General features: G+C 37.8%; 1 protein-coding gene across 1 annotated transcript in view; it reads right to left on the bottom strand.

The window, feature by feature from the left end:
* USH2A (usherin) overlaps positions 1-16,913 on the bottom strand; it is a 458,447-nt gene that overhangs the window by 236,115 nt on the left and 205,419 nt on the right. Inside the window, exons 32-33 of the mRNA XM_087891378.1 lie at positions 6,496-6,655; positions 5,617-5,788 (exon numbers count right to left, since the gene is read on the bottom strand). Coding sequence (XP_087747504.1) covers positions 5,617-5,788; positions 6,496-6,655 — 332 coding nt within the window. The remainder of the gene's footprint in view (positions 1-5,616; positions 5,789-6,495; positions 6,656-16,913) is intronic.

Genomic DNA, 16,913 nt, shown 5'->3' with positions numbered 1-16,913 from the left:
CATTGCTTCCTTCCATTTTAACATGCCTTTGCTAACGCATCTTGGAAGAATCAAGTGGGGGACAAGGCAAGTTTTAGCAGCTCTTCAGCATCTACACACACAAGATTTCAGCAAACTTTACCTCACATAGTCAAAAGTTGAATTTGGTATGTTGTCAGCTATACTCAATCTGCTGACGGAAAAAAAACACCCTCCAAACCATTGACTTTGGTCTCTGTCTTTGCCACTAAATTTGAACACTTCATAAATGGCAGTCCACGTAGCATTCATCTTTTTGCATTAAAAAAATCGTGCCCTCCAAAGCATCTAAGAAGAAAGAACTGCCAGTGAAAAGTGCATGTAATACAGTTGTTTGAAATCTTTAGAGTTGTGAAGGGGGAAAAAAAACTCCATGTGAAAGAATTATAGTAAACTGATTTGTATTTTACAAGGTTTTTGACCATTTTAACAATTATATACTGTACATTTAGGCGATGATAAATACAAAGTTTCTATATCTGAGGAGGAGAGAATTTCCTTGATTTTTTTTGTCATAGAAATTCATGTTTGTTCAAAACTTTGCCCAGCTAATCTCAGCAGTAAACAGTCTTTTTCACTGATTCTCACATTCTTAGTCACACTCCCAGAGATTAGTAGATAAAAGGACCTAAGAGTCTCTTGCATCTTACATTGCTTTTTAGGGGAATATGCTTATATGCAGACTTAAGTGCTAAGGAATGGGGAGAGGATGTCTTCACCTAAGAAATCAATATAGGAAGACAACAGACAGCTACTGAACAGTTCAACTGTTAAACCTTCAATCCTTGTGGGCCCAGACTGTAATTCCACTATGCAGCACAAGCAGAGGAAGAGGTGGTCTAAGAACCGAGAAGGCTTTTGAGAAAAATCTGAGGAACAAAGGTGAACAATGATGACATGCATTGCTAAAGCATGGCAACGAAAGCCAGATTCTAGCATCATGCTTACATTACAATGTTGCACATGTAAGAAATTATAACTATCAAAATTCCCTAAACAAAGATGCGAGAGAAGACTTAAGGAATTTAGTGCTCCAGCAACTGTAGCAAGCCACGTTTATACCAAAAAGATGACACACATACACTCATGCCACACACACAGACAGTGATATGATCAGACTAATGCTATTAGTCTATAGTCTGAAGAGCCGTGGTGGCGCAGTGGTTAGAATGCAATATTGCAGGTTAATTCTGCTGACTGCCAGGGGTTCAATCCTCACTGGCTCAAGGTTGAGTCAGCCTTCCAAGTTCAGTAAAATGAGGACCTAGATTGTTGAGGGCAATATGTTGACTCTGTAAACAGCTTAGAAAGGGCTGTAAAGCACTGTGAAGCGGTATATAAATCTAAGTGCTATTGCTATTATCACAAGTATGTATATATCAACAATAAAATTGCCAACAGCAGCATTTGAATGATGATTATCTAAGTTTCATCATTTGCCCACTGCTTAATTTGTACCCATAACTTGGTGTTTCTGAATGTACTGAAGACAGCTTGGATTTTGGGGAATGTAGTCAAACACATCCAGAGTGCAGCCATTTTTAAAAAGTTATGCTAGCAAATTTAAGGGAGTGGTGTACTGATTTGTACTCTTGTCCTGAATTGCATTTCTTTTTTTCTGAAACAGTTCTTTTGGACAATCCATAGCCTTGGCAATGGTTCAGAAAGCACTGCCATTTATTTGAATTTAACACAGTAACAGAGTTAGAAGGGACCTTGGAGGTCTTCTAGTTCAACCCCCTGTTCAAGCAGGTGTTGTGGCCCGTCAGCAGCCTGTGCGGATTGTAGCTGATTCTGATAGCGAGGAGACTGGTGTGGTGTTGCCTGTGCATCTGGCACTCAAGTCAGACAATGAGGAGGCTGGAGAAGATATGGTGTCAGAGGCAGAGATTCAGCCAGGGCCTTCAGAATCTCCAGAAGCTCCTTTAAGTGAAGAGGATGAAGAGGAGGAGTCTCTTCTTGATGCACAGGCGCGCAAAGTGGCCAAAAGGAGGAGTGGCTCTTCAGGAGGAGGTCTCCTCGAGAGTAAGGCTTGGGGCTAATTGGCCACTCCCTGAGCCTATTTAAGGAGGAACACTGACTGAAGCAATTTATAGGGAACAACTTTAGTTCTGTTAGGATATGGTTTGAGCCTAACAAGTTGTCCAGGCAATATATGTGTACTGTAACTTTAATCTGTAAATATCTATTGTGTAACTTTAAGGCTTTAATGCTGAGTCATGCTGTAATTAGGTAATGACTGGTTGTGAGAGTATTTAAGCAAGGTATTGTAACGTGTTCAGTTGCTGCTATGATATGCTGCCATTGTGTATGAAGATGATGTGATATGCTACCAGAGTATGATATGCTGCCATAGTATGAGGGGTTGCTATCTGCTATCATCATTGGATGGATTTGCTACCATCGTGGCTTGTGAACCAGAGTGAGTTTGTTATTCTAACCAACTACTGTTTGTTTGGTAAGAAGATTCTGTAACTACTGGATTGATTTTACTGGCAAAGACTTGGAATTTGTTTAAAGACTATGAGACTGTTTTTCTACTATAAAGTAAGCTTTTGATAAACCAGTTTGCATATCTCTTATTCATTGCTCTCAGCAACGTTTCCTTGTGCATTTACTCTGCTGGTTGGTAACACAACACCAATATCCTTAACAAGTTCACTCTACTTCGCGTCTGGATTCTCTGCAAATTGCTTCTGGGCTTTCTGCCAACCTTAGTAAGATTGTGATTACTTTATCTTTGGTTTCTTGTAGGCTGTTAAGAAAGTTTATTATCAGCCTTTGTTTTGAAAAAGACTGAGTTATTTTAGTAAATTAAGTTTTGTACAAACTTTGTGTGTGCTGTGTTCTTTGGGATCCGTAGTTGGGGCAGAACAGCAGGAGACCGTACACTGATTTTCTCATTATATATTTCTAATGGCATTTGAGGAGATACGTTATTTTCTAGGTAGATGATAACAGCTTTAGGACATTAACTAAAAATCACTCTCACAGCAGCCTAGAAGATGAGATCAATGCAAATAAAGTGGTGTAATAGAAATCAGAACAGTCACTGCCTAAACTCCAAATGTATTCTGATCTCTAAAGCAAAGGGCTGGCTCTCAATCACTTCTAACATATGGGGAGGGCTCTATCCTGCCTACCTCAAGAAGAATAGCCAGGTTTTAAAGACTTTCCTGAACACTATCAGGCTGGATGCTGTCTGGATCTCAAGGGAGATTAAATATGAAAGTTTAAACTCAATTCCTGGCCCCTGCATCTAGCTAGGTCTGTAGGAAGATACGGTTTGCCATCGACTACTTCTGAAACTTGTTTTTTGAATTCTCTACTCTAGTCATGGAATTCTTGGGTGATGATCCCCTACCAAGGCAGTTACCTCTTAATTCAGCCAAGGCTGATCCTGTCTTAACTTAGATCAGTTCATCTAAGAGCTTCTTTTGGTAAAAACAAGCAAACAAACAAAAAACCTCTCTGTGTTATGTGTTAATTTGCTGCCTTAACAGTTACATTGCAAGTTGAATTGTTATAAAAATCAGTGTTATTGGGTTTTTTCCTTTTTTTAAAAATAATAAACTATGCTGAGGTAAGTCAGAACCACAATCCTATCATTATTTCACTGAAATTATTCCCTTGTTCTTAACATCCATTGGTTAGGAACCTAAAAAGAAATAACAATTTTTAGTCTCATGAATATTTGTAAACTGCTTAAAGTCAAGGATGGAAATGGGTGGTATGTAAAAGTTGAATTAAGTGTTAACTGTTACAGTTACTAATCTAAAATAGATAAAGGCCAGATTTTATCTTTGTGGATTTCAAGTCATAATGAATTTGAAAGTCTTTGTTCAGTAGGACTTTGAACCAAAGCCTTATTGTTATTGGAAGGTAGATTATTTTCTTGTGGCATAATCTGGTACAATATTTAGAGAATTCAAGAGCATGTTGAGCAAAATGAATGCATTCAGAGTGTCTACACATAAATGTAAATGTATTCATAATCAAGAGCAGAATATTTTCTATGGCATTTATGAAAGCAAATGTCCTTATATAGGTATTACTATAAAATGATGAGAGTGTTTAAAACAAACAGGGACAATCTCATGTTTATATTCAAGATATTTTCAGTTGTATCATGGAACTTAAACTGTTCTTTAATCAAAAAGCAAAAGGAAATGACTGCACAAAATAATAGCAATGACATTTAAAAGACATTTTTAAGTGTTTGTAGTTTGCAATAAATATTTTTTCCTTCTAGTTTTACCATTGTAAGTTGCTACAGAGAAGCAGGAAAGGGGGGGGGGGGAGAGAATTATCATCTTCCTTGATATAAGGAACAATTATTATCACTTTAATGACTGTATTTCTGAGTATGTTCATAAATATCACAAATCTTTGTCTCTCAAATCTTACTGGGAATTTTCGATCTTGAAGCTGAGAACCTACAGTATGATCCTCTAATCGTTGAGCTACAATTCTCATCAACCCTGACCTGACTGAAGATACACAAAGATTACAGGTGGCCTAACCCTGCTCTTCCATCAACCCATTCCTTTCTCCAGACCTACATGGCAATTGATCTTAGGAATCTTTTTCCTATTCTTTGTACATGAAAGTGGTAATAGCAGCACCAAACAGGCTGCAGGACCTTGAAAAATAAACATCCAGACTTCTTGGACCTAGGAACTTTAGAAAATACTGCATTTCTGAAGAGCTTTGGTCTCTTGGGGCCTTAGTAAGAGTAAACTGGAAATTGATTACGAATGAGGATATAGAAGGCAAGATCATTTCTGAGGACAAGAAAGTAGAACAGCTGAAAAAAACGGCTTTTTTTAAGGAGACTTGCAAATTGCAATTTGTCTGTAGGAGTTGCAGTAGTGCATGATCAACTGTGAAAGAGCTAAACTTTTAGGGTAAGAGTTCTATGATATTTGCATATTTTTTAAAAAAGACTGTGACATCTTGAACAAAATTCTTGTTTTAACATGAATGTAATCCCCTAAATGAGTTCAAAATATTTTAATTTATTTTTATTAAAGAAAAAAAAGAACCAGAATGGTATAATGGTTAAAGTTGTTGGATAAGAAAAGGGAGAGCCAGATTTTAGCCCATCCTCAATCACAAAAGATTTTGGGCAACTTTGGACCTGTCATTGTCTCTCAGTACAACTATCTCACAGTGTTGCTGCTTTGAAACCAGAGAAGGAAATGCTATGTACATCACCTTGAGGTCTTGAATGAAAAACAGGATTCAAATCTGCATTTTGTTAACTAATAACCAGGCTGGAATACCCAATTCACTAAAGGAAGAAGTAAAACGGGGCCAATTTTTTCAGATCTGCTTGTTCCCACTATAATTCTTATGCAGAGAATTGCCAAATCTTCTGTCTCTGTGAGCCAATTTGTTTTGGGTCATAGAAGACTTGATTTTCCCCACACTTATTTTGAAACAAACATTCAATTTATTCTTTTCCTTTAATGTGCTCTATGAAAACTTAGCCAGTTTGACTTCCATCACAACAGATAAAAGAAAATATACAGTAGATAATACATACAGAAGCTATCGTTTGCTCAGCTGTCACATTTATTACTTTCCCCAACTTACTGCTAACTTGATGAAGTATTCAGTACCAGGGGAAAGGTCTTGTATAGTATAGTTCTGAAAAAGATCTGTAGAGTTATAAATTGCATCCCAAACTATAGATTTTTTCTCTTTCTTGGCAATGTACAGGATACAGCGGTATACCGTTCCATTTACTTCCTTTGGAATATCCCACCTGCAAAAAGAAGCAGCATATAATTTATACAACAATTAAAGAGGGCAGTGGGGGAATATATAATGTTTACTTAGAGAGTGAAAGCTAATGTAGTCATCAAGCAATTTGGGGCAAGAATTGAAGAACAAATAAAGCAGCATAGAAAACTTTTAAATATCAAATTTGTAGTAAATTATTTTGATATTGTGTTTTAGAGTGAAAATTGTATCCTGATCATATCACAAAATCTTCTTCCTGTATTACTATTTGCACTGAGGCTGTGGCCATATGTAGGTTATACTGATTGCATAAAGACTAATGGAAATTAACTTGGCAAATGGTAATCAAAGAGTTACAGAGCCACTATTCTATTACTAATCACTTCTGTGCATTTAATCATAGTAAATGTATGTCACAGACCTTATTTGTGATTTAATTCACTAGGATTCTTGCATAAATTGATACTATACTTGTCACAGGTAGAAAAGGGCCCTGGGTTTATATTCTTTAACCCTTTCTTATAGGGCTTGGTTTCCAGACTCTTCAACATCTTGGCATCTTTTTTGAACTTGCTCCAATTTGGCACTGATCATTTGAACAATGGAACCCAGAACTAGACATAGATTAACTGTAGTGCCCAGAATAAGAATTCAAGAGGAGAGCTATTACATTTGCCAAGATTGTCCCACTCCAACACTAAGAAAAAAAAAGGGTGAATTTTACTTAACTGTGCTTCTAGTGTTCTAGAATCCAAAATTATCAGATCTGGCACATCCACATGAACTGGTGGGAGTTCCGTTGTAAGCACTGTGACCTGGGTACTGTTTTTGCAGCCAACCATTGTGCAAGCAGAGATTAAAAACTGGTATGGTGTAAAAACTTTCAAATCTACAAAAAGGGGACAATGGACATGAATATTAATTGAATTTAATAAAGCATTAGCAAATATGTATCTGCCACATCTCTGTACGTTTTTTTTTCAAAAATTAGGACATTATAAATGTCAATTAGTTACCAATCTTATAAAAAAATAGCTCCTGAATTATAGTGAAAAATATAATATAGAAAATGCAATCCTACAAATTAATTACAAGAGTATATAGCTAAAGTGTATATTTTGGGCAATATTGGGCAATATTTTGGGTTTCAGGTTTTAGTGACCATCATCTAGACAACAGATTTCCTGACAATTTGGTTGGCAACTTCAGAAACATTGTGGTCAACTGGTAACTGAGCAGAGACAGGGCTTCTGTCTTTGTAGCCAGGTATTCCGCTGCTAATTAATCTTTAGACAAACTAGTTTCTGATTGGTGCAGATTGGTAATGAGTGGTCTCTCACTGGTTCTTTGTGCCTGATTCTGCTTGGTTGCTTTGGTGGTGTTAATTCTTGATTGATCCCTTTTCATATCAGCTTCTGATTGGCCAATTAATTAGTCCCTACTCAATTGCCTGTAGTCTCAGTAGGGTACTTGACATCATGGAAGAGAAGGCACACCAAGACTTTCAGGCAGAGATTTCCCCCAGCATTGTTTGAAGATACTTAAGAGGAAATTTATTGATTTATAATTTCTGAAGGGTTGTACACCACAACTTAGAAAGTTCAGGGTGTCATTTGGTGATATAGGGGCATTTGGAGGGTCAGAGCTGATTTTTTTTCATCTTTTCCCCCTAAGATGTTCAGGATGGGAATGGCAGACCAACCTCTCCTGTTCTACATTTAACATCTCCCCTGCCCAGTCATCAATTGCTATTTTTTCCAATCAGTTTTAGAGGTGATGATGACAGCTTTTAAAATTGGGAATGAGAGTAGTTTCTTCTTAGTAGTGTTGTTTCTTGTTTCTATTCATAATGCATCACAAAATTAATAACATAAACAAAAACAACAGCTTACTCCCACTTCAACTGTTCATTTTAAATAAAAGCAAGATGGAAATGAGATCTTTATCTTTAGATACCAAAGAAATTAACTGATTTCCCCCCCTCCAAATACAACATGATAAATAAACTACGAAAATAGGGGACAGAGATGTTAACAAGTTTCAACAGCCTAGGTTGATTTCTACCAGCAATGAACTACACGAACCACACATTTAAATCAAACCAACATCAATTACTTGCCACATCTGATCCAATTTATACCGCTTGTCTGAAATTGACCTATTCAAGTACTTCATAATGGATCAATTGCTTCAACAGATGCAGGTAGAAACATAAATCTAAATCCTGGTCTCTCCCCTAAAACTCTAAGGTTACTGTTTGTCAAGCCCTCCTGATTATGGCTTCTTGTTTTCCATTTGCTTGATTGGATTATTTGCATAAGAGCAAATGCAGGCAGTTGTGGACATGAAAAACAGATCATTCTACGATGCATTAGAAATGGTTCAGCAAAAATTATCTGGAGTTGCCTTGAAAAGAAAGGCAACTCAGTATGTGGAAGTCTCATGGATTCATGTCAAATAAACTACAATTTACTCTAAAGATCACAAGTTATATGCTATTTAACAATTGATTTTATGCCTTTCTTGGAGAAATTTCATTGATTTCAATTTACAAAGTGAACTAATAAACAGACAATGATTTCCTTTTAACTTTCTACAGAAATTGAATATTTTATTATGTTATTACTCAGACCCACATTAGTAAATTAAAATCCAGTCACTGCCCTTTTTAATTTGCAAGGTATCATATTTATCAACAGCATAGCTCATTCTATCTAAACAGTTTAATATGATGACATGTTTCAGGCTTTAGTCCATATTGAAGATTTGGTTGTACACTTCCTTTGCTATTTACTTCTTTACAACCATATCTATCACTAAACTTGAAAAGTTTACATTCGCTTTAATGTTAAGATATAATGGATGCTACGCATGGCAGTGAAGTATGATGGTACTTTTGTTGTTGTTAGTTGCGAATCGCGACCCCATGGACAACATTTCTCCAGGTCTTCCTATTCTCTACCATCCTCTGGAGTCCATTTAAGCTCACGCCTACTGCTTCAGTGACTCCATCCAGCCATCTCATTCTCTGTTGACCCCTTCTTCTTTTGCCCTCAATCTTCCCCAGCATTAGGGTCTTCTCCAGTGAGTCCTTCCTTCTCATAAGGTGGCCAAAGTATTTGAGTTTCATCTTCAGGATCTGGCCTTCTAAAGAGCACTCAGGGTTGATCTCCCCTAGGACTGACCGGTTTGATTGCCTTTCAGTCCAAGGGACTTGCAGGAGTTTTCTCTAGCACCATAGTTCAAAGACCTCAATTCTTTGGCGCTCAGCCTTTCTTATGGTCCAAATTTCACAGCCATACATTGCAACGGGGAAAACCATAGACACTCTGTCTATCAGATCTAATTCCTTAAATCTATTTGTCACCTCTGCTGTATATTCATCAGGGTTATGATTTAGTTCATACTTGAGTGGCCTAGAGCTTTTCCCTACTTTCTTCAATTTAAGCCTAAATTTTGCAATGAAAAGCTCATGATTTGAGCCACAGCCAGTTCCTGATCTTGTTTTTACTGACTGTTTAGAGCTTCTCCATCTTTGGCTGCAGAGCACATAGTCAATCTGATTTCTGTGTTGACCGTCTGGTGATGTCCATGTGTAGAATTGTCTCTTGGGTTGTTGGAAAAGAGTGTTTGCTATGACCATCATATTCTCTTGACAAAATTCTATCAGCCTGTGCCCTGCTTCATTTTGTACTCCAAGGCCAAACTTGCCTGTTATTCCGATTATGTTTTGGCTTCCTACTTTAACATTCCAATCCCCCGTGATGATAAGGACATCATTTTTTGGTGTTAATTCTATAAGGTGCTGTAGGGCTTCATAGAACTGGTCAATTTCATCTTCTTCAGCACCAGTGATTGGGGCATAGACTTGGATTACTGTGATATTGAATGGTTTGCCTTGGATTCGAACTGAGATAATTCTGTCATTTTGGGGAGTGTATCCCAGTATTGCTTTTCCTACTCTTTTATTGATTATGAAGGCTACTCCATTTCTTCTGAGGGATTCATGCCCGCAGTAGTATACCTGATGGTCATCTGAATTAAATTCACCCATTCCTGTCCATTTTATTTAGCTGATTCCTAAGATGTCAATGTTCAGTCTTGTCATCTCGTTTGACCACATCCAACTTGCCTTGATTCATGGATCTCACATTCCAGGTTCCTTTGAAGAGAAAATTTTTACAGCATCGGACGTTCCTTTCACCACCAGATGCATCCACAGCTGAATGTCCTTTCAGCTTTGGCCCAGTTGCTTCACTCTTTCTGGCACTACTAGTACTAGCCCTCTGTTCTTTCCCTGTAGTACTGTATATTGGACACCTTCTGACCTGAGGGGCTCATCTTCCAGCATCATATCTATTTTCCTTTTGGTACTGTCCATGGGGTTTTCATGGCAAAGATACAGGAGTGGGTTGCCATTTCCTTCTCCAGTGGATCACGTTTTGTCAGAAGTCTCTGCTATGACCTGTCCATCTTGGGTGGCCTTGCACAGCTTAGCTTATAGCTTCATTGAGCTACTCAAGCCCCTTCACCATGACAAGGCAGTAATCCATGAAGGGAATGATGGTACTAGTTGAATTCAAAAAAAGCATTAGTGGCCTATCTATGAAGTTTTTAAGGAACTGCAAGTTCTTCTAAAATAGTTCTCATTTCCAACAACCTTTCCTATCTTTGCTGACAAAATGTTTTGGATAATAGAGCTAATAATCATTGGATCTCCAGACCATTTAGGAATTTAAAAGTTAATGCTGCATTTCAAATTGGACCCAGAAATGAATTGGAAGTGAAATCAGAAAGGACTGTCATAATATGAATAACTATATATTCCCTATCAATGCTCCTCTGGCTTACCTTTGATCAGCTAATTTCTGTCTTGTTTTTAGAGGTGGCATCCCTATATATAATTTATGACTAAATGTAAAACCAAGCCTTCAAATCACCCCCAAATTCCAGACAGTTTGCATTAAGGAAACTATAAACATATAACATAATTAACAGAAGACTAAAAGCAACTTTAATGGGTAAAAAAATATCTCTGCTAGACTTCTATACTCCAAATGCCCTACAGGAAATGTGAGTGCTTGTGAAGTTATTTCTGACAGAAGTGTGAGAAATCTATGAATTCAAGAGCAATAGATTCCTTTTCCTCCTGTCATTTCTGTGCCCATTATATATGGTGGAGGACTCATAGCATCCCCTCATAGGCTTACTCAATGGGAAGAGTAGACAATACATTTCAATAATGGCTAACTGGATTATAAAAAATTGTAGATTGCTATGATCATAATTAGTATTTCAATTTAACATGATAAAAAAAGCTTTGCTCCATATGAAGGTTCTTAAAAATCTTGTATCCAAAAGAACATTTACAAACAATCTCATGAATTAATCCACTGAAGGAATTTCTAAGTTGCCTTGTCTTCTCAGTCTGCTGAGTAGACAAGACACCTACCAACAGTATCTCCATCTTATTTAGATGAAGTCTCAGTTATCTTGCTCTTCTTCAGCAATTAATATTGATAGAGAACATCTACTCCCTCACTTGAATTTGACAAAAATGAGAGTATTATCTATATTGGTGACAACTCTCCCATCATCTGAAAACAATTTTTTAAAAAAAAAACAACCCTTTTCTGAATGGTTTAAAATTGATCTACACAGCTTAGGAGGTAAATGTGTAGGAGATAACCAGGCTGAGACAGAGGAGGGGTCAAATGCGTCATAAGTTATGAATCCCTGCATACCTGCAAGAGAGTTAAGTCCAGCCCACTTAGAATGCCTCTCTTATCTCCTACTCATTTCTCTTAATGGCCAGTTGGTCAGATTTTTATAGAGAGCTTAAGCTTGCAGTAAGTCTTTATACATATTTGAACTGCCTGGATCTCCTGATTTCCCCAGTGCTTGACAAAATATAAAAAAACATAATTGCAAAAATAATGGGAGTGTCAGTCCTTTGAGGTTGGTAAGATCAGGAAACAGTTCTTAAAATGTATTTTAATTAGAATTTAGTTAGAGGCAGGGGTGAAATCCAGCAGGTTCTGACAGGTTCTGGAGAACTGGTAGCAGAAATTTTGAGCAGTTCGGAGAACTGGTAACGGAAATTTTGAGTAGTTTGGAGAACCGGCAAATACCACCTCTGGCTGGCCCCAGAGTGGGGTGGGAGTGGAGATTTTGCAATATCCTTTCCCCAGGAGTGGAGAAAGAATGGGGATTTTGCAGTATCCTTCCCCTGGAGTAGGGTGGGAATGGAGATTTTGCAGTATCCTTCTCCTGACATGTCTACCAAGTCAAACCACACCCACCAAGCCACGGCCATAGTAGTAAAAAAAATTGGATTTCACCACTGATTAGAGGATTATAGCATAATGTTGAAAGCATATCAAAGTTCATCTCCATTTTACCTAACATGGTACAAGCAGTTAGTTTTCCCAAAATCCCAGATATCTTTTCTGTAATAACCAAGCATTTCCTCCTTCTGTGATTGAAACCCACATTTCATCATGCCATCACCATCAGAGTCACTCCCCCTCCCATGTGTGAAGATAGGCAGGTAGTTGAATAAGTCCAAAATGGAACATTTACACAAAGCTTCCCTTCTCTTGTTGCCCAACAAGATCAATTGTACAGACAATATGGCAGGAAGCAAGAAGTCTTTTTTCCTGGTGATCATTGTCTAATGAGTTTGGAGGCAATTCAAAGAAATGGCACTTGTCTGAGTTTTTCCTGTGGAAAACATTTACAAACAATCTAGTTAATTAATCCATATCATGGATGTGGTAAGTGTGATTTCTGGGGAAGAAATGGAGGACTGAATACAAACTCCACGAAAAGCAAAGCTGATGACCATGGTGGAATGAAGATTCAGTGAGTAGACCAACTTTGATAATTCCTTGCTGGACAAGGAGGGGACTTGAGATGTCAATGAGTGTTCCAGACAGTTGCTCCTCATTGGAAAACTGTATAACTGGTGTCCAGTGGGTTTATAGCTCCAGGAAATGAGGGAATAAGCTTTGAAAGGATGCTAAATTCACATGTTTGCTTTTCTAATTATTTACATAATAGCTTGTTAAGTTTACTTTTTTATTAAAAAAAAAGAGAGTGTGGATGTGGCAAAGGAAGAATAGCAAATACATTCTTTCTTCACATTGTTCTCTAGGAACTCTTTTAAAGCTAACTTTTAAAGACACATGGAATATTGCCTGTTAACTGGGGTCTTGGATATAAATATTAAGTTGATTATGTGTTACAAGTGTTACAAGAGAAGTCATGGTATTTCTTCCCCAAAACATCAACAATCTGCATACTTTTCTGGCAAAGAATGAAGTTCAGAGAGTGATATAAAAAGGAGAAAATGAAAAGGGTCAAATGCCTAAAAATAGTGCTGTAGACATTTTGGAGAGGAAAAGAAACTGCCTATTGTTTCCAATGAATATTAGGATTATGTGTCTCAAGTCGATCTACCCAGCATAATTGGGATGTGGAAGGAACCAAAACTTCAGGGTTGTTTATACTCCAGAGGAGTCATAAGATGCAGTATGGGAGCTGAATTGAGAGGCGTTTTGCTGTCAATTCATCTCTACCTGCATAGGCTATTCCAATAGTTGTGAAGCTAAGCCAAATTGATGCACCATAGTTACATCTAAAAAATTAGCATTCACCCAAGAGTCCAAATGAACCAAGAGTTCAATCTGCAAGCTTACAGAGGTGCAAAGGCTAATAGATATATTGTCTGGTTGCAGTTGCAATTGCCTAGTATGGGGTGTTCAAGTTACCTTTAATTGTCCAAGGACTCCCTGTGGAGTTCTTAGAAGGGGAAAGTGCAAAATTTCCTGAAGCCAAAGTCTTAGAGTGGTCTGAGCATTTACTTACAAGGTCATACATTTCCATAGATTCAGTATTTCTAGCTGACTCTGAGCAAGAAAGCTACATGCCCTAGTGCACAACAGTAAAAACACAATCTGAAGTCTCCATTTTTCTATTTCTCCATTGTAAAGAGGTCTCTCTTATTGCTCTGATTTACATGGATTCTACATCATTAGAATCCAAGAAGGCAATGGGGAGGGAAGAAAAGGTGATGAATAGGTGCAAATCCTCTTGTGCCTCAACTCCTCCAAACTGCCATCAGTTATCATGCAAAGCTGAAAGGACTCTTCCAAATCTTACCTGTCTTACCAATTCATCTCTTATTTCATTGGAAAGTCCTTCCTGAAATTGGTCAAGCAGAGGAAAATCATTCCAAGACATAAAACTGGAAATCAATCATGTAGTCATAAATTCAGTGAATTTCTCCTGTCAGCTGTCAAATCTCCCAATTTGCAGCTGCTATTCTGCTTGAATAATCAAATGCAGCTCTAAATCTTTGCATAAAATTGTGATAGCTGATAGATAAATTGTGATAGTGATAGATAAATTGGTATCATTATTGTCAATGAGTGGAAATGCCCATCTGGCTGCTTCTTCTTTAAGTAGGCTTAGAACAAACACAACTTTGATCCAACCTGCAAGAAATTCTTTTGACTGCCCACAATAAACAATTCATACTCTGTTGTGAATGAGGAATTGATCTTTTCTCTCCTCACCCACCCTATCCTCTCTGATAAACTACCAGGAGAACAGAACAGAACAGAACAAGACTGGCTATCGGGCTGTCCCAGATAAGGTAAACTTTGTCCAAAGTGCTACATTGTTCAGGTTTGTTATTCCTATGGCTACCTGATATTAATGCTGAATTAATGATTCAGCCACTTGTTCTTCAGTCAGTGATGTCTCAAGGTCTGTCTTGAGGTTGTGCCATCACTGTCAACTCACGAAGCATTCCTGACCTGCTCTCGAGTTGCCATAGGCAGGGGAATGGGGAACATAGCCTCGCAGCTGCAGCTAAGGAATCACACTTCAGTCAAAACAAAAGCACATTCCAGCCATCTCTATGTGAAGGCCATTTCCACGGATACCCACAGTGGCCGGAGGGACGGACTCTACAACCTGCGAAATTGCTTCGTTGGGAAATGTGACGATGACACACCTTGGGGGGAGGGGAAAATAGGGTCAGAGCCAGGGTGTGAATTAAGTGAAGTCAGAGTTGGCTTCAGTTGTAATGTGTTGACAGGAAGCTCCTAATAAATAACTGGATTTCTTTTGAAGCTTGGCTCGAGGCTCATGATTTAATTAGGGCATCGATTGGAACCCTGACAACCACATTCTAAGTCTAGAAGTCCTCTTTAGGAAGAAAGTAAGGAGGCTTTCAAAATTGACATAAACCATCCAAGTTTGGCAAAATAAGCACACAGGAATATTAGAATTTACTGTAATATGGTTATGTTATTAGAATAGAATGCTGGAAGTCCAACCAAAACCCTCTCTATGTCAACCTTTACCTAACAAAACAAGGCAGAATTGTTTTGAGTTTCTTTCTCTCACATTTACTTCTTTCTCAGCAGACAAATATTTCTGTAATGCCTCGTCATTCTCTTCTTCTTTGCCTTGAGTCAAACCCCCCATTCCATCAAGCAGAGTAATATCTTCACTGTTACTGCCATGAGAAACTCCCATCTATAAATGCTTAGAGCAAAACAAGTGCTGTATTAACAACTCAACATCCCAATCTACAAAATCCATCCAGATAGATAAAACGTCTGATGATATTAAAGACTACTTAAAGATGTAAACAGAGTTACATTATCTCCCCATTGCTATATTAAAAAACTCTATCCTCTGACACTATTCTAGCAAAAAAAAAAAAAAACACTCCAAAGGTTTTTAAAAGCGTTTTCTTTAATTGCTTTTAAAATAATGCCATAAAAATGAGAAAACATAGAAAAATAAAAATATATGCATTGCCAAAGCAAAAGGAAAAAACAACCACAGAATGTACTTGAATAATAATCACATTGTAACTATTTATACAGCTAAAATGATATACCCTTTTTTAGTTGTCCCCCTCCCCCTTTTTAATTAAAAAAATCCTACTCTAAAACATAAAGCTATAATGAAAGGATTGGAAGCCTATGGACTCAGACAATAATGAATCATAGATCCTGCATTTGTTAATACTGACCACACTGGCTGAGTGTGCTGGTAGTTGTACTTCACTAACATCTAGAAGGATGCAGAACTTTATTCTTAATAGGCTGAAATTGGAATTATCTAGCAATAATCCATTCAAAGGTCATTTTTAAAGGAAGTAGATGTAGACAATTGGCATTTAGCTGTTGTTGTCTTCAGATTATTGCTACTACCATCTAGATCAGTGGTTCTCAACCTTCCTAATGCAGCGACCCTTTAATACAGTTCCTCATGTTGTGGTGACCCCCAACCATAAAATTATTCCTAAAACCATTGAAAATATGTGTTTTCCGATGGTCTTAGGTGACCCCTGTGAAAGGGTCGTTCGACCCCCAAAGGGGTTGTGATCCACAGGTTGAGAACCACTGATCTAGATGAAAGGGTTTTACGGGCAATGTAACTTTTTCAAGCAAAACACGGAGGACAATATCAGAATCACAACTTTGTCTGTGAAGCCAACATAATTTACCAGTTCTCAAGATGATGATTCAAATGTACAGCAAGTCTACTGAGGAATATTATATTACTATCAATTTGTCCAGCCAGGTGTCAGTGACATAAACAATAAAATTGAGATTTTGAATCTATAAAAGGTACATGTTACTTAAGCATTTTTTTCAAATTATAATTTCAATTTTAGATAAGAGCTTTGTAAGAAAACATCAAGAGGACACCTGATGGGGGAAAGAGCTTTAGGCAGGGGTGAAATGCTCCCGGTTCGGACCAGATTGCCCAATCCGGTAGCGATTGAGGCGGGTGGTTCAGAGAACCGGTAGCAAAAATCCCTGCCCCCCCATGCCCAGCTGAGCCACGCAATCATCAGAGGCTTTTTTTCTTTTAAATGCCTCTGACAATCCAAGCTCTGAAGATCCCAGCTGAGTTGCCTGATCGGCAATCAGGCAACTTAGCTTGGATCGTCAGAGCCATTTAAAAGAAAAAAAGTTTTTTTCTTTTAAATGCCTCTGACGATCCAAGCTCTGACGATCCAAGCTGAGTTGCCTGATCAGCAGGGGTTTTTTAAAAAACCCTCTGATGATCAGGCAACTCAGCTGGGATCATCAGAGCCTTTTGAAAGCATTTTTTTA

This window comes from Pantherophis guttatus, chromosome 1 (genome assembly GCF_059756535.1).
Source record: "Pantherophis guttatus breed Tessera chromosome 1, ASM5975653v1, whole genome shotgun sequence".
In the NCBI taxonomy this organism is placed as follows: Eukaryota; Metazoa; Chordata; class Lepidosauria; order Squamata; family Colubridae; genus Pantherophis; species Pantherophis guttatus.
This window is presented reverse-complemented; position numbering and strand designations above follow the sequence as displayed.